The sequence below is a fragment of the Podarcis melisellensis genome, assembly GCF_964234715.1.
Source record: "Podarcis melisellensis genome assembly, chromosome: 1".
Taxonomy (NCBI): domain Eukaryota; kingdom Metazoa; phylum Chordata; class Lepidosauria; order Squamata; family Lacertidae; genus Podarcis; species Podarcis melisellensis.
Window position 1 is genome coordinate 21,571,954 of NC_138528.1, and position 21,503 is coordinate 21,593,456.

Sequence of the window (21,503 nt, forward strand, 5' to 3'; positions counted from 1 at the left end):
AGTAATGTATACTTGTTGCTGACCCAGTTTTCTCAAGGCAGGGTTTCTGTTTCTGTTTGGGGTATTTACCCAGCACTCAAACTAGTACTTTGGAGAGCCAAGAAAACATGATTCCATCCTCTCCTCCAGCTGCTGCTACAGCTTTATCATATGAGGGGGAAAATGTGCTTTAATAACATGTTAATCATAGTGAACAATCTTTTTCACTCCAGAGCAAGGCTGTCCCCTCTTCTCCCTCCACCAGCCCAGTTTTATGGAGCTGAGAGAGTATACTCCTCCCCAGTGCTTTTTTCTTTAAAAAAAAAAGTTTTGGGGTACTCTCATTTTCCCACTCATATTGAAATACTGCCCCTCAGTGTGGCCAAACTTAGATTCACAAAATGTTTAGGGGTATGCATACCCCTGCATCCCCCCAGAGAAAATAACAGCTCCTCCTTTAAAAGAGAGTGGCAGGAATATTGTGCTGAATCCAAAGAGAGCTGGTTCCAGCTTCAATTTCAGTGAAGTCTTTCTGGAGCTATAGATTCTAATGGGGAAGCTGCACCACATCCAGGAATTCCCAGACATGTCCTCTTTTGGGGGTTCTACATCCCCATCTGGGGGGAATTTTGCATTTTAAAGCAAATAGTCTGGATTTTTGGTTTCATTTTGGTTTTTTTAAAAAAATGTGTGTGTGTGCGCGCGTGTGCGTGCGTGCGTGCGTGCGTGCAACTCTGGTTCAGGCTTGGGATCTGGTGGGGGCTACCTGGGCTCTGGCTCAAACAGTGGTGGAGGGACTATTGGGCAATTGCCCTAAAAAAACCTCAACAACTTTTTGTGTCCGGATTTTCACCTCTTGAAATATGGCAACCCTAACTTCAGGTCTATAAAAGAATGTAAGTGGACCCATTCTGGATTAGACCAAAGGCCCATCTAGTTCAGCATATTGTTCTCACAATGGTCAGTCTGATGCCTATGTAACTCTCACAAGCAGGATCAGAGTGCAAGAGCACTCTTCCCCTCTTGCAAATCCCAGTAACTGGTATTCAGAGGCATACAGCACCATATAAATGCCTTAAAGTCCTTTTTGATTAACACTCTACTCATAAGACTATTTACACAGAGTATATTAATTTCCAGTGGTTTCCCAATGAGTATGTTTAGGATTTCAGCCTAAAAATGATTGTATCCATTTGAGAAGCTTAAGTGTGTTTTGTGTGTGTGCAGAGCACACACAACGTAGTGGTCATGGCTGTAGCTTTGCCCAAGCTGGAATATATTTGCATTGTGCCACGTTAATGGAATTTCTTTTGACCGTCCATGAGGTTTTGTCTGCGCTTGCTTTTGGCAAAGCCCTGTATGTGCTGCATTGCTGAATACAGAGGAACACAGCAAGAAACTCTGCCCATGATTCAAACTTGTCGTGTAAAATGGGCTATGTGTCAAAAACACGTACAGCAGTGATTGTCACCATGGTTTGGCCCCCTTCTTTCTTAGCAGAAATCCTAAAGAATGTCTTCTGAGATCATTATATTCCAGAGTGGGCTTCTGCCTTGTTAGCTTCAGGTGCCAAATCCCAGCCTCCCACCGCATGCAAACTGTTTCTTTGACAGTCCCTGCTTCTGTAAGTAGCTTATGCCTCATCTTGGATGACACAGAGAGGAAATATTTGTAACATGGTCTGTATAAATTTTTGAAGTATTTGCATTGCACCACTTCTAAGCAGTAAGTTTCTTTTTAGTATTCCAAACATTAAAATGAATTCAAAATTGGTATTCCAATGTTGTTTGCATTAATCATTCTTCGTGATTTTCCTGCTGTATCTGTTTCCTCTGAGGCATTAACAATTTCAAATGTTCATTTGCATGCATGTATTATCCTGTGCCCAAAAACTCACTGGATTTCACCGTGATTGAAACATCCAAACGTTAGATATCCCAGAGCAGAAAAGCTTATAGACTGAATCATGGTGCTGGCTTCAGAACAATGGATATATGCCAAAGTTGTAGATCACTGGAGCATGAATACTGAAATAGTCAAAGAACACATATCACAAGGCAGTTGTTTTTCTGTTTATTTCTTTATTCACTTAGTCTCAAGCCAGTTGCTGGCTTTAATCGTTTGCTTATCTTTTGAGATGCAGAAATAAATATGGTATACAGTAAATACACTAATGCAGTGAGAATGGAAGATTGGCCTGTTACACAGTCAAGTTATAATTGACATTTCAAAGAAATTGAACTCCAGCAGGGAAGCAATTTGAAAGCAATGACCTATTTTTTTCCCCTGCAGCAGCCTGTTTGTGTTCTAGGAATGCAGGGCTTCAAACAAATACTAATGATCATTGACAGACTGTGTCCCTGTTTGCTAACTCTGCTGCCTTCTTTTCTGCCCACTCTTAACATTTCCATAGACTCATAGACTTGAAGAGTTGGAAGGGACCCTGAGGGTCATCTAGTCCAACCCCCTGCAATGCAGGATTCTCAGCTAAAGCATCCATGACAGATGGCCTTCCAACCTCTGCTTTAAAACTTCCAAGGAAGGAGAGTCCACCACTTTCCAAGGGAGTTCATTCCACTGTCAAACAGCTATCAGAAGGTTCTTCCTGATGTTTAGTTGCAATCTCCTTTCTTGTAACTGGAAGCCATTGCTTCAGGTCCAGCTTTCCAGAGCAGGAGAAAACAAGCTTCCTCCATCGTCCGTGTGACAGCCCTTGAGATATTTGAAGATTGGTATCATCTCTTCTCTCAGCCTCCTCTTATCAAGGCTAAGCATACCCAACTCCCTCAACAGTTCCTCATAAAGCTTGGTTTCCAGACCCTTTATCATCTTGGTCACCCTCCTCTGCATACGTTCCAACTTGTCAATTTCCTTTCTAAACTGGGGTGCCCAGAACTTGACACGGTACTCCAGGTGTGGTCTGACCAAGGCAGAATAGAGTGGTGCTATTACTTCCCTTGACCAGGACACTACTTCTGTAGATGCAGCCTAGAATAGTATTAGGGTTTTGTTTTGTTTTGTTTTGTTTTTGCTGCTGCTGCATCACACACTGTTGACTCACGTTAAGCTTGTGGTCTACTAAGACCCCTAGATCATTTTCTCCTATCTTACATTTGTGCAGCTGGTTATTCTTCCCTAAGTGTTGAACCTTACATTGTCCCTATTGAAATTCATTTTGTCAGTTTGGGCTCAGTTCTCCAATCTGTTATCTGCAGCACTCCTTTAATTCCTTCTTTCATGTTATTTATAAAATATGTTGAACAACAATGAGCTCAGGACAGAACCCTTTGGCACCTCAATAGTCCCTTTTTCCCCAGGATGTTGAGGAACCATTAGTGAGCACACTTTGGGTTCAACCAGCTACAACTCCACATAACGGTTACCTTGTCCCAGCCCACATTTTACCTACTTCTCCATGAGAATATCATGGAAGACTGTCAGAAACCTGACTAAAATCAAGATACATCATGTCCACAGCATTCCCCTGATCCACCAAGCTTGAAACTCCACCAAAAAAAGAAATGAGATTCATCTGGAATAACTTGTTTTTGAGAAATCCATGCTGGATTTCTTAGTAGACGCAGCATCCTTTTCTAAGTGTCACAGACCGACTGTTGAATTATCTGATACCTTTCCCAGTATAAACATCAAGCTCACGGTTTGTAGTTACCTGGGTCTTCTCCCCACCCCCTATTTAGCTCATGCAGAGGGTGGTGATCATTGTGATGTTGGAAACTTAAGGGCTTGCTCTGTCACACCCTTTCCTCCACAAGGGTGTTGTTGCAGTGATTCCAGAAGAGTGATACACGTGGAAGCTGTGCAGGAACTAAAAATCTGAATGCCTTTCTTAGAAAGGGCTCCTATTCATACAAGGTGCAGCAGTACAGTTCTCAAGCTAAGGCCTAATTTAAACACAACAACTTTGGGCCCAGAAACCATTGTCTATCGACTTGAATATGAGAACTTTCAAGTTATTGGAAAGGAACTCACAGCCACTTTGCTTCTCCCCAGGTCTTTTTGTCCAACCCCGGGCTTGTGGTTAAGTTCTCTCCTCACTAACCATGAGTTGTTAGTGGCTAAAGAGCTTTGGCTTCATGTGATGTGTAAACTAGCTCAGTCTCTTGTATGTTGCATTCTATTTTGAATTATTGCAGTCGCAAAACTCATCTGTGGGAAAGGTCTTCTACTGAGTTTTTAAAGGATCAAAGCAACTTCTGGGTCTTGCAGATGACCAAGATGCTTCAGAGCTACATGTGAAGGGCTAACCTTTTTTTAAAAAAAAAAAAACACTACATAAACTTTTCTCCCTCACCACTGTCATTACTTCATGCATAGCTAGAAGGCATAGCATGTTAAAGAAGCCAGTTGCTGAAGTCTGCAGTAACTGGAGTTCTAAACAAGTCTACTCTGTTTTGAATTTGCCATCATGTAATATATCTTGATATTATACATAAATGAAGGGTGCTGTCCTGCTTGATTATTTAAAATTGGCGCCTTTGCTTTTGTTTTCAGAGGGTTGTAGATTGCACATTTGTTCCCAGCAGAGTTCATTAAGTTCATGATTGGAAAATAGAGGCTTCTGTTAGCAAAACAAAAGCCTCAAAAGCTGAGTTTCTTTTAGCAACAAATGTTTGTCAAGGATGTACAAAGCATATGCTAAAAACATTAAAATTATGTGCCAGTATAAATTACAAAAGTGAAATAAATGGCCTCCCTCCCTATACTCATTTTGCATACTCTAGTCTATTTGGTTTCCTGTGGCTATGGAGAGAGGGAAGGGGCTCTGATGGACACTGATACTTTAAGGCTCTACCTAGTTCTCCACCCCACCTCCTGATAAGTCATCACATATTGGGTGAGTGCATTCAAGCCTGCCATCACAGCCATAAGATCTAGAAATTTATGCTTAAGAAGAAACAAAGCTGAGGTTCTCAGGATGCTGAATTGGGGTTCATCTATCATGCATCTTCCTTTTTCGGTGTTATTGTCAACGTGAGCCTTGCCACACATTCTTGGTTACTAAAAACCTATTAGCTGGTTAGTAGCTTTGCATTAGTACAGATTTCTCCCTGTTAGCAATTGATTGTAGGCAAAGGCTTTTTCTTGAGGCTTTTTCTTCAGCAGCTTTTTAGCACAGGAGAAATTGCCACCCCATTTTAATCACTTCAAAACAAACATATTTAGAACAGTTGCAAGATTTCTCTTTTTGACCAGCTGTTTGTTCCATTCCTTGTGACCAAAAATATATGTTTTTCATCTGTCTCCTTCAAGACCTTGAGAGTTATTTGCCTGTAAACACGACAGTTTTACAACCAGCTTGTACACAATTGCAGTGGAATTAAGCAGAAAGAGAATCCTTATGCAAGATTAGATGCAGCATCGCACCTTTGATGAAAATTCATTTGCCTTGCTTAGAAACATTAAGCTGTTCCTCAAACATACTAGCACAAATCTCCTCCTGGGCCTTGCTGGTCGCACTTGCCAGTAGAGCTTTTCTGATATTTTCCCTCTAAAGCTGAAAGGACTGTTACAGTGGAGGAGCAGGTTGTGTAGTTTGTCATAGTGGCTTAGGCATCATGGTTAGGATTTTTTTTTAAAAAAATGAGTATTTTAGAATAAAGTTGAAGAGCCTCTTTTTCAGAGAAAATGGGAGATGAGCCAGAGGATGACAGCTTGAATAAAATATTGAGTGCTGGGCAGGTAAGCCCCACCCTGATCATTTGCCCCTGCAGACAGTCCATTTGCCTCCATTGGTATCACTTCCCATCCCCAAGCCTGGCAACAGAGCAGTGGTGGGCAGGGGAGGGAGGGAGCTGGGGAGTGTGCGAAGGAGTGCTGGCTGGCAGCAGTGTTCCTTCAAGGCACTTTCTCACAGAGGAGGGGCAATGGCAATGCCCATAAACTTGGTGGGGGGCTGGCACTCTCAAATATTTCATTGGGGGGGCAGAAAGAATGTGGACCCCTTATGAGTTTGCTCCCTTGAGCTGAGCTTCTATATCAGGGATGTCCAACCAGATGATTGTGATCCACCTGTCGACTGTGGGGTGCCTGGGTCATGGTTGATCGTGTGATCCTGATCAATCCCCCCCCCAAAAAAAGCTTAATAACTTTTGCTCATCCTCTCCCCAAAAAGCTCAACAACTCTGGTCATTTCTCCCCCCCAAAAAAGGAAAGGTCAACAACTTTGATGAAGCCTCCCCCAAAAAAGCTCAACAATTCTGGACAATCCAATGGGTAGATCACTGCTAGTTTTCTTATAGTGGGAGTAGATTGCTGTCTCTTGGAAGTAGGATTTGCCTGTTCTATAGGTAGCAAGAGGGAAGTACTTTAATTAGTTGAGGGTTAATAAATTAGATGCAACTATTGTCAGATTCTCCCCCGCCAAAAAATAATAATCATGAGAATTTAAAGTTGAAGGGATTTCATATTTATAGAACTTATGTTGATCTATTGAGCTTCACAACCAGTAGACATGCCCTTGTCAACTGAAATTAGCAAATTCTAATGTCACTCTGCTCTAGTCCATTGTTCTTCAACTGGTGGGTCATGGCCTGATCTAAGGTGTCACAACAGTGGCACTCCCACCATGCAAATAGATGGTAAAGAATTAAGAAACAAATCCCATAAGGCATGTTTGTGTTAAAGATCTGAAAAGGTTAAAGGCTACTGGTCTAGTGGACCCAGGTTATTCTTTTAGGCTCCAGCCCATCTATGAGGATTAGAAATCATTCTATATTCATCATGAGTTATGCTCATTCTGGCAGTTTGTATGCAGAAGTTGGATAGGTTGGATGTAGTCTGGAAAAAGCAAGTAGCAGGTGTAGTGGTGTAGCGTGGGTTGCCAGGGCCGTGCGGAGAGTGGAGTGGGAGGTAGGAAATGGATGGAGTACGTATGTGCATTGAACTCCCTAATGGCATTTGCATCAGGAGATTGCAGCTGTAGAGATAAGAAGAGTCATTCCATTGTCTGGAGAGGTCTTCCTAGTTCGCATGGAGAAACCGTTTTCAGTGGAGTCCGATGATGGAAGTGTGCAGCTGTATTGAGGCAGCGCTGGGTGTTGAAATTTTGCACCCCTAACAATTTTGTGCCTGGGGCGACTGCTCCCTGTGCCCCCCCACCAAATGCTATGCCACTGAACAGGTGAAACCTTGAGTTGTCAGCAAGCTTAATGCTGAAATGATCCGACTGTGAGATCAACATTTCTACAGTTTGACAAGCTGTCATGTGATTCTTTACCGTTGAAACCCTGCTATTCTCTTATCATATTTCTGTGTTGTGCAGTGGCTTAACTTGTCTAGAATATAATCTCTGTGACGGATGGATGGGACTCGAATTTGACTTTGAAGCCCAGCATGTTTGTAAGCATCCCACTGTCTTCATTGATAAGAGGTACATTGGTAGAGGCATAGTCATTGAAGGTATATGCAGTCAAACCTTGGCTCCCGAACACCTCCGATATCGTGCGTTTCAGCTCCTGAATGCCGAAATCCCAGAAGTAACTGCTCCGGTTTTCAAACGATTTTTGGAAGCCAAATGGCTTCCAGGGAGTTTTTTCTTCTTTTTTCTCCATTGACTTTGCTGACTGCCCTTTGATCCTCAGTTGTCGAATGTTTCGAAAGTCGAATGGGCTTCCGGAATGGATTATGTTCGACAACCAAGGTTTGACTATGCTATATTGGTTCTTGAAAGAAGGAAAATAACAACCTACTTCAGTCCATTGTGTTTACAAACAGCATTGTGACTTTGGCTACTGTAATGTAAATTTGCTGGGTAGACTTCTGATGCTCTTTTGGAAAGATTTTGAAAATGAGGTGGCTTGTAGGCAATTGATGTGCCATATGTGATTAACATAGATACTGATATGCTTATAAATAGTTTTAGAGGGTAAGCATTTATGTTGACTCTTTTTTTCAAACTCTGACTAATGTGTGTAAAATATTCGCATTCTATTGGAGCACACCATTCTCTATGCAAAATCTGCATGTGATTTTGCTAAAAATGTGCTGCCTTTCTATTCCGCTTAATTCATTATACGCCAGCCCAAATGGATTAAATAAATCAGTATACTGCCTTGTTCTCATAAATATATTCTGTGTGTCTTTTGAACAATCTCCTGTATGGTATTCATGATCTCCCTGCTTTTCTCACAATTGAGTCCTTTTAAAATACTTAAGGGATTGAGCTGCTTTGATTTGCAAAATTATTGGCACTTTTCAAGGCTGCAATTGAAGAAAATGATGTGGTCTTCTGAATAGTATTCCCTGTTATCTAAAATATATGCATAATGAATGTATAGTAATCATGTTTTCTTAGCTGTGAATTCCAAATAACAATTGTCTGACAAACTATTTGTGGCTGAAATATGTGTTTAATAAAAGCTTTCAAATGCTTAAAGTTTACCACTAGGATACTGCAAGATTTACAACAAATAATTAGATTAGGCATAATTCTAAGAAGGTTAACTGAAGTTTGGACAGAAACAGCATTTAAAACACTTTGTGACAACATAGGTACTTGAGTTCATTGCAGAAAGTACCAAAGCTTTAAGCTTTTATACAAAATAGTTAAGGCAATTCTGAGTTCTTTGCACATGGTATGTGCCACTTTAGCACAAGTACCTAAAGGTAACTTAATTTACACTGAATGCTTAATTCAGTTCAGTGTAAAGTGAACTGCAGACACATTTATTGTTAAAAGATCAATGGCACTTACAGCATAGGGTTCTGAAGTGTACATGAAGAAGCCATAATTCGCTGTGCATTCTCTGAATGTATGTAGCCCGGATTCAGTTTCAGTTCAATAAAAGGATCTCTGGTTATAAAGACCTCTGGCCAAGAGGCTGGGGAACTGCTGCCCACATAATTTACACTACAGGACGACACATCCCATGAATTGGATTCTTAGGCTGAAATTTTGTACCCCATTCACAACTGTGTTAAACACTAAGTAGATGTTGGTAGTTAAATCCTTTTGTAATCTTGCTTAAAAGGCAGGCGTAGTTCTATACACAGTGGCACTTTGTGTTCCTTCCTGAAGAGCTGAACCTCACTGAACAGTATTTGGTGTTCTGCTCTTTGTAGGCTGTGAGGATATTATTGCTGAGAGCATCTCACTAGACACCTTTATTGCCATTCTCAAGTGGAGTTCTCAGCCGTACGGCTCCAAGTGGGTTCATCGCCAAGCACTGCATTTCCTCTGTGAGGAATTTACGCAGGTCATGACTTCAGATGTCTTTTATGAACTCGGCAAAGACCACCTGCAAACTGCCATCCAGTCTGACTACTTACAGGTAATCATTTCTCCTTCTCTCTCTCTGTGTCAAATTGTACCCAATTATGTCCTGAACCCAGTTTTGTTAATCACTTACCAGTAGTACAGAACAGAAGCATGCTGGTCTTCAATCTTAACTGCTGGGGTGGGGGGGAGAGAGAGCCGTGTGTGTGTGTGTGTGTGTGTGTGTGTGTGTGTGTGTATATACAGAATGGACTCTTTCTCTCTTTATTCTGGCATATGTACACACAAGCCTCTAGCAGAGGTAGTGATTAAGAAAACTATTCTGCTTTCTTGGCACATAACCCAACCCAAACTGGCGGTATAAACTATTTCTTGAAAGCCTAATAATAGTCTAGAAGCAGTTGCAAATTACTTTAACTGAAACTCTTCTTGGTTAAATTTTTGCCTTGCCTGTTCAGAGGTTTATGGAAATTATATAGTAGTTCTCACGCTAAAAACGTATGTCTTGGGGAAGAAAAGGGAAAATCTAGCTCATCATTTAAACACTTTTCTTGCAGGAGCTGTACAAAATCCCTTTGATTTCAACCAGTCAGTGCCCGCTCCCCCCCCCCCCCCGGCCCCATTCTGCAATTTAATCAATGGAGGAAACACCATTAGTGTGTGTTACCTCATCTCAAATGAGCTTTATTTATTTACTTATTTACTATTGATGCAATTTCAATACATGCTTATGTGATTTGGGTTCTAGGTGTGTCATGAGGGGCGGGAAACTGTTTTGGTCCATACAACTAGCTTATGCCAGAAGAGAATACCTGAGCATCCTTAATTAGAAAGGCAGACTGCTAGTAATATTTCCACACACATGTCTTAAAGAAGAGTTAGGGGCCCACAAATCTTTACTGGTCTTAGTAGGCAGCCATTATCTGTTGTCAGTTCTTGCCCTTTCCCTCCCTGCTGTCCTTTGGCACATTCAGAATATATGGGGGGGGGGGATCAGCCTCATGGTGTAATCTAGCTGTAGTGGTCTTGGCTTAGGATCACTAAGGTTAGTGACTAAGGTTAGTGATCATCTTAGGTTTCAGATCTTCCTCATTTCCTATGCCTTTCAGATACCCCATGAAGCATGTTTTGATGTTGAAATTTTTGGTAGCAGTATAATCTTATTTATAATCTTCAGTACCTATTGGCAAAAGTTTATAGTCTTAAGGATATCACTGAGGATATGCTTTAAGACATCTATTGCTTTATTTTCCCAAAAATTGTCATTTTGCAAATTGTAAATCTAAATTTAAATTGAACAGTTTGGTGTTGAATACCACCCATGTATAATTCTTCTGTGTTATAGGAATAATATTTTTGCTGCATTTTTATACAGTTTATCTAGAATTCTGAGAGGTCCCTCTTGTTGTGAGCAAGAGTACCGTAATAAATGCTGTTTGCATTGAGCAATTTGGTTGGGTGTAATTCATTGATGCTCCAGTGTTCATTTGTTGAATGTCTCTCTGATAGGCGAGTGAGCAAGATGTCCTGAAGTATCTTGTTAAATGGGGTGAACATCAGCTGATGAAAAGAATAGCAGACCGAGGTAAGTACTTCTTAATGGGCATATCTAAACTAATAATTAAAAGAGAAAGTGATATCTGTAAGTTAAAAAGCTGAACAAACCCTGGATCCTTCACGGTAGAGACATATGTAGAGATACATATGAATCTGCCAGATTTGTACTACAATGGTACCTCGGGTTACATACGCCTCAGGTTACAGACTCCGCTAACCCAGAAATCGTGCTTCAGGTTGAGAACTTTGCTTCAGGATGAGAACAGAAATCGTGCTCCGGAGGCACGGCGGCAGCAGGAGGCCCCATTAGCTAAAGTGGTGCTTCAGGTTAAGAACAGTTTCAGGTCAAGTACGCACCTCCAGAACGAATTAAGTACTTAACCTGAGGTACCACTGTATCAGCTTTGTCCACACTAACTGGCAGCAGTTCTCTAGAATCTGAGAAAGATTTCCTAATTCTTTTACATGGCATCTTTTTCACTGGAGATGCCAGAGAGTGAACCTGTCTGGACCGTTCTGCATGCAGAACATGTGCTCTACCACTGAGATATTTATGGCCATTCCTGTCTCTATTTTAGCATCTCTTCCCCATTTCGGGAGATGTTCCTGATGGATTATGCCTCGGTACCGAAATTCATGACATCTCTCTGGCATCTTGAGCCTTAAACTCATTCGCCCCGATCTCGCAGATTCCTCGCAGACATAAGAACTCCAGTGTTCACTTAGAGCTTCCCTGCCCATAAAAACTCCTCCATTCACTTTGATGGATGGTGATGGAGCAGCTCAGATAAGAGCACTGGAAGGTGCCTGCTGCACTCAGATGAATGAGGCAATCCACTTGAATAAAACTGTTCTTATCAAAGGCAGTTCCTCAAAGCAAGGCATTGTGAGCATGGTCGCTCAGAGAGCAGAGTCTGTGTCACTGTTCTCTTGGTGCAGCAAGATATTTAAAATTACCTTTAAAGGTATAGATGCACCTTTAAAGTGGCAAGATATTTAAAATTACCTTTAAAGGTATAGATGCATTGTTGACTTGCACTCCTTTTCTTTTTCTAAGCACATGGTAGGATTTCCTTTGTGGAAAAGACTATTGTTTCTTTAAAAATCCTGGGATGATGTGCGAATGTAAAGCCCCGAAGAAGCTGCAAAGAATGGACCTGCAGCTTCAGTAACAACCCCAGTCAGATAGAAAAATAGTTTTGCAATAGATGACTTTCTGTGAGATATGTGTCCTTGCTTTTTAAAATCCTGGTAGACAAGCCAGCTATATCAAACTGTATGGGAATCTCTCGTTAGCTTTCATCCCTTGCTGTAGAAGAGATATAGATTTTTTTTAAATGCTCAGGTGGAACTGTCTGCTTATTTCCCCTCCTGCAGAGCCCAATTTGCTGAGTGGCACAGCTCACAGTGTGAACAAGCGAGGTGTAAAGAGGCGAGATCTTGACATTGAGGAACTGAAAGAGATCCTTTCTCCTCTCCTACCGTTTGTCCGTATTGAGCATATTTTGCCTATGAACAGTGAAGTCCTGACTGATTCTGTGAGTGTCTCTTTAAGGTCACTGAGGGGCATTATATCACACAGATAAATGTCTTGTTTGTTTTTGAGGATGCTGCAGATGTTATTCACCAGCTTGCCCATATATGTTGCAAATGGTTTATTGTCTACAAAGAACGTAAACATTCCTGAACTCTTTTGTAATATGCCACCCTTTTCTGTTAAAGATGAAGAGAGGTCTCATCAGCACTCCTCCTTCGGATATGTTGCCGACAGCGGAAGGTGGAAAGTCAAATGCCTGGCTGCGACAAAAGAATGCGGGCATTTATGTGAGGCCAAGGCTGTTTTCACCATATGTGGAGGAGGCTAAGGTAATAAGACTTACTACTTAGTAGGTTCTGATAATGTGTGCCTCATAACTCACCTCACAGTTAACAACCTTGCTTTGTAATGCGTCTGAACAAGGTGCTCTGGATGCATAGGTAAAGAGTAAAGGGACCCCTGACCGGGGGCCAGTCATGGACAACTCTGGGGTTGCAGTGCTCATCTCGTTTTACTGGCCGAGGGAGCCGGCGTACAGCTTCTGAGTCATGTGGCCAGCATGATTAAGCCGCTTCTGGCGAACCAGAGCAGCGCACGGAAACGCCGCTTACCTTCCCGCCAGGGCAGTACCTATTTATCTACTTGCACTTTGACGTGCTTTCGAACTGCTAGGTGGGCAGGAGCTGGGACCGAACAATGGGAGCTCACCCCGTCGCGGGGATTCGAACCACCGACCTTCTGATCGGCAAGCCCTAGGCTCTGTGGTTTAGACCACAGCGCCACCTGCGTCCTTATGCTCCGGATGCATAATGGTGTTCAAAAAGAGCTGAGTGTCTAAAAGCACTCCAGTGCCTTCCAGAGATTGTGGACTACATGTCTCATAAAACCTGTCCATTGGCTCTGGGAGTTGTGGTCCAACATCTGGAAGGCACTGCATTGGCTGCACCTGCAGAGAATATGGGCATCTGGCCAAACAGAAGACAAAAGTCCTTCCATCTATGTAACTCCACCGATACATTAGTGCAGTTATCCCCAGCGGAAGAAGGTTTCAGCTCTCTTTTCCATGCCTGTTATGCTGCCCCCTTGTACATACATTGAAAGGGCTTAAATTCTTTTTCATTTCCTCTTTGGGTTTCCCTGAGTTTTTTTCTCCTGGGCCATAAGTTCAGATTTGCTTTCTAAACAAAAAGACATACTTGCTGTGACTCATGTTTATATGTTAGGAAACTCATAGGTGAACAAAAAGGGGCTGGAAGCAACAAGGGGGCTATTCCTTGGGCACAGAGAATGAAGTTAGGGTTCCCTTTTCCCGCAGTAACTGTATGAACATGCTACTTGTGGTCTTATATGTAGATGATGATGGTGGTGGTGGTGATTTATATCCCTCCTTTCCTCCCAAAGTAGCCCAGGGTGGCAAACATATCAATGACAATATCAGTAAAAACATTATAAAAGCAGCTAAAAGCAATCATATCCTCTCAGTCAGTGGTTTCAGGTTTGCCAGGAACATTACCTTTCAGCCATCAAATCCCTGTATAAACTAGAATATTTTAAATTTCCCCCTGAAACCCAATACATGAGGGAGGCAGATGCCGTTCACTAGGGAGGGCATTCCACAAATGGGGGACTATTACTGAGAAAGACCCTTAGATGATTGTGCACCCCTCTTCCTTTCACAGAGAAGTATTCAGACGTGTTAAAGGCAAGCATTGCAGCCTCCAGCAATCTTTGTACTTAAGAGCTGCTTCAGGTTTTGCTCAAGTGGGAATGAGGTGTGGAGTTTTGCAGCAGTAGAAGTGGATCGTTTTTATTACTATTAATAATTTGTTTTTAGTACTAGTGCTGGGCTGGGGCTTTTGGAGTTTATATCATTATTCTGATTAAGTTATGAGCATGGATGAGGATCAGTGACTGAAAAGAACACAATGTTTGATGTTTTAAAAGGGAACATGTGCTCCTGAACATGGTCAGGTCATTTTTATGTGTTTCATATCTGGAAAAGGAAGATAATGTAATGTCACACTGATGGCATTTACTGCTTTATGTTGACAGGAAATCAGAGAAAATGTTAAGTAAACTCTCTTGTTTCAACCTGTGTTGTTTCAGTCAGTTCTAGATGAGATGATGGTGGAACAGACTGACCTGGTTCGTTTACGGATGGTTAGAATGTCCAATGTTCCAGATACTCTCTACATGGTAAACAATGCCGTTCCACAGTGCTGTCATATGATAAGTCACCAGCAAATAAACAGTAACCAATCCAGCGCTCCTTCAGTTGTAGCCAATGAAATCCCAGGTGAGTTTGTAAGCTGATCCATAATAAATTGCTTATTGTTATCAATATTAAAAATGTTGTTAAATAGCTCAGAATCCACATGATCAGAGTTTCATGAGCAAGTGATAAGATGCTGTCCAGGACCTTATGCAGAACCTAGTCCTCATACTGTCAAAGGAAGAAACTGAGCATTTTGACTGTGGTGTAGGTTTAGAAACCAACAGAGCCCTGTTGATAGTGTTGATATGATGAACATGCTTTTGTTTCTAACATCTAAAACAGGAAAGCAGTTCTGGTGGGTGGGTGTGTTTTGTGATGAGGGGTGTTGATTTGTGAATCTTTGATGTGTGAATCTGTGAATTCTTGTTAGTCTGTCCAAGTGCCCAGTCTTAAAAAAGCAACAACAAACTAATTCCACATATGTTACACGAATAGATTTTGAAAATGTGATGATAAAATAACTGATCCCCATGGCCTGCAAGGTTTTATCAGTGACAGATTTAAGATTTTTTGCTTTCAAGGGTATCCATTTCCAAATAAAACCTTTGTAGAATAAAAGATACATGAATACCAGTTGGATCTTGGCATCTGACACAATAATTGAAATGGACTGCAAATTGCTTTTAATCACAGCCAGCTAAATTACAGGAGGGTGGAAGACACTAGTGGAAATGAAAACAAAAGAACACTTTAGATCAAAAGTGCTGCAGTGATTGTTAACGTGAAGAAGTGAAGCTGTGCTGTCCTGGTCAATTGGCTTCAGCTTTGATGTTGAAATAAAGTGTGTCCTCAAAATCAAGTGTCTTAAAAGTTACAAATCGCTTTAAAGCACTTAAAACGAGAGCTATGTCAAAAAGAGGGGGGAAAGGACACATTTTCTGGTCAGTAGTTGATACCATTCAAGGGCTCTAATGATGTCAAAAAAATGCATAGAGGGGCCTTCTTCCTTTAATTTAATTCATGCCATTTTCAGCTGCGTTTATTTATTGCATTCTGATCAATGTCTCTTTCCCCACAGTACATAGGACCTAAAAAGAACTGGTAAATGACCTGTCAGCGAAGCTGTATAGGCTGATTATTGCTCAGGGCAGATGTGGGGAATCTTCGGTCCTCCAGAGGTTGCTGAGCTGCAGATTCAATCATCCCTGGCCTTTTTGACCATGCTTATGGAGGCTGTTGAGAGTTGTAGTTCAGCAGCATCTTGGGGGGCAAAGGTTTCCCACACCTGGCCTAGGGCAGCTTGGTTGCTCTTTTTCTATTGTTATTTTTGTTGTTGCTGCTGCTGTTGTTTCCTAGAAGCAATTCATAAATGAAATGCATATTGAAGCAATTTTTACAAAAGAATCAAATTTATGTACAACAATTGTGTGTGTATTTTTTATATAAAAAACCCCCAGTTAAAACAGTTACACGTAGAAAAACAATTCCATTAGATACTGACTAGGATTAAAAATCTCCACCTTGAAGGCTAGTCGAAAGAGGAAAGTTATTTTCCAAAGGAACATTGGAATGTGTTTTTTAAACATTACAGAGATAGCTCAAGTCTCCAGTTTCAGCCGGGAACCTTCTTTTCTGTTCATGAATTAGCAGCACGGTCATTCATGGCCTCTGTAACCCATTTGCTATGTGCCCTATGGGAAACTGCTCTCGATGACTATCTGGAAGTTTGCTCTTTTCATTGTATTCTCCTAGAGTCAATTTTTAACGGCAAGGGCATGTAAAGAGACATTTAAGTAGCATCTCCCCAGCAAGAGATCTCCCTGCCCCTGGACAGTTGACATAGCCTATACTTGAATATTTGATGGCAGTGCAGTAAAACCAGACTCACTTTTCATGGTTGGGAAATAGGCAGCTGTATAGTTATTATAATTTCTTTCTTCTCTGATATATTTTAACTGGATATTTCAATCCGCAATGTCTTGTTGGGTTCTGTTCTTGCTTTTGGTGAAGGTGGTTTGGGATTAAAACAAATAAAACAATGCATACACAAATACTTTACTTTTGATTTCTAATTCCACAACCACAAATATTCCCTTTGTCCCTTCTGGGTTCAGAAATGCTGCTCCTCAAAGCATTGATAAGCGCTTGTCAAGAATTTTCCTGGGACATCTTAATAGAGTGTCTAACTAACTTTTCATGTGATCTCTTCCAAGGAGAGTCAAAATCAGATGAGTTCTCTAACAAGAGTGGAATTTCCCCAAGCTTCTGTTGGCTTTGAAGTTGCATGTTCTTTAAAAAAACAAAACCTAAAATTTCTGAAGTTATTATGACTCTCCAGTGGTCTTGTGATTTCAGCCTTCAACCCAACCTATCAAGTGTGTGCCAATAAAACCAATCTAGAGATGGCTGGTTCCATCCGGAGGAAGTGTAAATTTGAGATTTTAAGATACTCTGCATCAAAACATTTGATAAGGGCATGATAAGCGGGATTCACAAAGATAACTTGCTGACATAGAAGCAAATAGAATATTGCTTTAAACAGATGTTGAATGGTCATCTGGCTTCTTGAGCTGTGATTCCTGCTTTGCAGGTGGTTGGATTAGATTATCCTTTTGGTCTTTTCCAATTCTACAGTTCTACAATGATATTAAATCAGCATTCCAAGCAAATGGTTTTTCTGCTGCTGGTGTGTTTTAAGGAATAAGTTATCAAGGGGTGTTTGTCTGTGTAGGGGGGAAATGTGTCTTAATGAAAGCTGTGACCATCAAATATAATTCCCATCCTCTCAGCAAGCATTTGAAAGTAGTACATACAGAAGGCAAGATTGACTGGAGGGGTTAACTGGGAGGTTGCTGAAGGAGGGGAAATAACTCTTGAAAGAAGGGCATGCTAAATTATTATGGAAGGACAAAGCCAGAGGACTAGGAGCAAAGAGGGCTCTTGGGGCATGTTGGCAGGCAGAGGGAAGGTGTCAGGCTTTTGCTGGGCTAACGCAGCAGCTAGATTGGAAGAAAGAAGTGCCCTGTTGAATTAAACCAAAGGCACATCAAGTATCCTGTAATCACAGTGGCCGACCAGATGATTGGTTGGCTGGTTGATTTAGTTTACTTATATGCCTCCTTTCCACAGTTAGATGTGCCCAAAGCGGCTTACAACAGGCACCCACTTACTATGAAAATACAAAACAGGTTGCGAATGGGTAGTTCACAAGACACATCAACAATTCAACAAACATGGGATATGCAAGGCAGAGGAAAGTGGGGTGCCTTTCCTTCAGCATCAGTTATTCATTGTTCACGTGGGGCTGGTGGAGGAGATAGGGTCCTGCTGCCCTGCCTTACCTACCTCTGCAGAGCTCAGTATCCCAAGCACTTGTGCTTCCTAACCCACTTTTCTGCATGGCTTTACTTAGCGCAAACAAGTCCCGGCTCAGTTCCTTAAAAGCCTTATCTTGTCGGCCCATGGAATCAGCTGCTGCTCATTCAAATAGCAAAGGAAGTCATTTCAGCTTGGGTTTTCTGTCTGTTGCTGTTTCTGCAGTTCCTCGTCTCCCTGTTGTGAAAGAGATGGTCAAGCGGCTGCAGGAGCTCCGCCATACCGAGCAAGTGCAAAGAGCTTACGCTCTGAACTGTGGAGAAGGGGCCACTGTCAGCTACGAGATTCAGATCCGTGTCCTGCGGGAATTTGGACTTTCTGATTCTGCCGCTGAGCTCTTGCAGGTATGAAGCACGGACAGTAACCTCAGCAGACACTTGGCCGTCCTCAAGTTGATCGGCTATCATGATGATGGTGACTTATTTGAAAACGGGACTGTATATGTAAGCCTGTTTTAAGATGAAGTGTGCAGCAGTTTAGGCGTGAGTGGAGGAAGAGATAATGGGAATGTTAGGTAGCATTGCTGCTATATTTTTAGGCAAGGAAAGAGGAGGCTATATTAGGTGACAGACACCCACCAAATTTCCTCATGTCTAATTAGAAGCCAGGAGATTATTCCTTGTACTTCTTGGTGCTGCTCTGCCCTGGATGCTCCAAATGAATTAGCCCCAGAAAAATAAACCCCACACCCAGCATGCAAATTGCTGCTGATCATAGTAAGTCTACTTTCTAGAGCTTTTAAACCACAGGCCTGCAAAAGGATAACAAGCTTGAGAATCTCAGTCTAAAGCCTGCATTGTCACATCAACATTCTTCCTGACCTTGCCAAACAAAAAAATGTGGTTCTGGAGAGGGGGGGGGGAAATAAAAGTTAAAATCTAAAGATTGCTGTTCCAAGCAAGAAAGTGAGGGAGCTTTTGTTTTTAAGAAAACATACTTTATAAAAAGAAATCATAGAGGGAGCCACCCAGTGGTGCTCTGCAAAATAGAGATTTGTACAGAAGAGTTTTGTGCTGTTTAAAAACGGAACAGGAGCACCACAGCCGAGTATATTTTTGCACTCTCCAAAACTGTGAGCCATATGCTGCAGAATGATTGCAACTGACATGTTGTGTATTTTTGCTTGCGAAATAATTATATAGTGTAAAACCTCTATTTCCATACCTGACTGCTGACGTGGAAGATCTGTAGCTTAGGAATTCAGCTGCATTAGCAAAAGTGGTCATGTATTAGGATGCCTAGCTTAACTTTTTTTGCTGCTGCAATATGGGCTGAAGACTAGGACTCCAGAAAAGCACATTTATTTATTTATTTATTGACGCATGCACGTGGCGGGGTCAGATAATGCAGAGTCAGCAATGCCCAGGCCTCGTAGCAGAAATTCCTATGGATTTTTCAGCCTCTTTTGTGTTCTCTCTTACTGTTGCAGAATCCTCACAAGTTCTTTCCAGATGAGCACTTTGGGGATGAAAGCCCGCTCTTGACCTTGAGACAGCCGGGGCGGTGTCGCGTGAACAGCACGCCCACAGCGGAAACCATGTTTACAGAATTAGACTCTTTTGTGGCCTTCCATCCACCGCTGCCCCCTCCCCCGCCTCCTTACCACCCGCCGGCTACTCCAATCCACAATCAGTTCAAAATCGGCTGGAAGCAAAGGGCGCAGAGCCAGCACCCCTCGCGTTCCTTTTCTTACCCCTGCAACCATTCCCTGTTCCATGCCAGAACAGCACCGAAAGGCCCCCCTCCCATCTACCTGTCTGGTGTCAAAGCCACACCTCCCGATTGCACTAACACTACAGGACTGGGAAGACAAACAGTTGCTGCCGCAGCAGCTGTGATGGCTGCTGAAAAGCAAGTAGTAAGTATGCCACAGACATACACAAACTCCAGATGCATGGATGTTAAGGTAGAGTGATGCATTGCCCTGGTGAAGCAAACAGGACTTTGTGTTTACAGGAGCTGTTTGGAATTTGCCGGTACAAAAGGCTTTCGGCTTTGTCACTGAGCAACTAGGTAGTTTTCTGGAAGTCTACCCATGGGTTATTCCATAGCGGTCACGTGCAACCATGATGCAGCTTCTGTCTTGTTTTGTGGGTTACAAATTCGCCCAACAAACCATCCGGTTGGGAATATCTTTGTAATAAATACAGGGGCATTCAGACCATTGGCCTGGCTAGCTCAGTGTTGTCTACACTAACCATCAGCTGCTCTTCAGGGATTCAGACAGAAGGCTCTCCCAACCTTACCTGGATCTGCTGAGGATTGAACCCGGGAGCGTCTGCCTACAGAGCACATTTTCTTCCGCTGAACTGTGGCCCTTTCCCCTAACAGCGTAATGCATTTCCTCTGGCATTTGCCATGCATGGTGCCCATATGTGTAAAATAAAGCAAATAATTGCATAGTAAGAATCCACCCTTGGTTTAAATGGAAGGGGAAGATAGAGTAGCATAGATGGTAATGAAAGGAGTTCTTGCTCTCCTTTTATAATTTATTTTTTAAAAGAAACCATCTTCTTAGGGTTTCATTCTTTTCCAACCTCCTTTAGATGTCAAGGGACAAAAAACTCTGGTATGACAGAAGTCGATTTTTCCTATGGCACGTATCAGGTTTTTTCAAGCTTTGGAAACCAGCATAGATGGCATCCAAAGCTGAGGATTTTTGTTTCATGATCATACTTTTAAATCAGCTTGTGCTCAGCTGAATAATGCATGGGAAGGTTCTAAAGAGATGGGATAGGCTTAAGAGAAAATGCATAGCTTAATGAGTCAAGGTTAAGGCCTGGTGGTTGTTGTTGTTGTTTGTTTTAAACAGACCAAACCTGAGCTGTAAGCAAGGAAAATACAGTGTCCAGTATAAACATTTGAAACTGGCTTGTTTTATAAATATGTTGCAGTGGCTTTTCGTTGCTGTTATATAAAACACACTGAAGACAACAATAATGGCTGGTCTGGAACAAATTAGAAAAGAAAGGCCATTGATACATTAGCCAGCTGAATCTGGTAACATTTGAGCAAAATGTGAATTTCCGACACTGAAAGTAGGATCTGTTCAGTTAACAATTCGTCTTCCATAATGGAAATAGGTCAAATTCACTTCCCGTCCGTTCCTTGAAGAATTGTCTCCTTTGTAATTATTCTTTAGAAAGCTGTGTACTAGTCTAGATCATTTCCTCCTGCTAAATCCATATTGTTTGCTTGGTCTGAGTAACAAGATAAATATTTTATTGGACAAGGCTGACTGTGGCTGCATGTTTGTGGTAGCCGGCTTGGAATCCAGCTGTTGTTAAATCATTTGGAGAAGGAAATGATCTGTCGTTACATGTTTAGACCTTCTGAGTGCATTGTGCACCCTGCAGCTGAAAAGTCTCCATTGTCCCCTTTCAGGAGTCTGAAGGTTTAAATATTGCTTAACTCGGATGACTCCATAGCTTTGGTCAAATCAGAAACATGGAATGGAATGGGAGGTGATTAACCAGGATTGTTTATTTCCATGGATTTATTTTGCACTTAGTTGATAGTGTTTGGAAAAGAAACATGCAGAGGTCTACTCTATTAACAGCCTGGTGAGTGTTTGCTCTGTATCAGAAGGGCTGACATTCTGTTTC

At 41.9% G+C, this 21,503-nt stretch overlaps 1 protein-coding gene across 2 annotated transcripts in view; it reads left to right on the forward strand.

Moving 5' to 3' along the window:
* BTBD7 (BTB domain containing 7) overlaps positions 1–21,503 on the forward strand; it is a 73,207-nt gene that overhangs the window by 45,173 nt on the left and 6,531 nt on the right. For both annotated transcript variants that reach the window (XR_014168018.1, XM_081909555.1), the window contains exons 4-10: positions 9,061–9,269; positions 10,724–10,799; positions 12,149–12,309; positions 12,494–12,637; positions 14,415–14,604; positions 18,064–18,242; positions 19,328–19,756. Coding sequence is in view for 1 of the 2 variants with exons in the window: in XM_081909555.1 (XP_081765681.1) it covers positions 9,061–9,269; positions 10,724–10,799; positions 12,149–12,309; positions 12,494–12,637; positions 14,415–14,604; positions 18,064–18,242; positions 19,328–19,756 (1,388 nt within the window). In the remaining variant the exon portion in view is untranslated. The remainder of the gene's footprint in view (positions 1–9,060; positions 9,270–10,723; positions 10,800–12,148; positions 12,310–12,493; positions 12,638–14,414; positions 14,605–18,063; positions 18,243–19,327; positions 19,757–21,503) is intronic.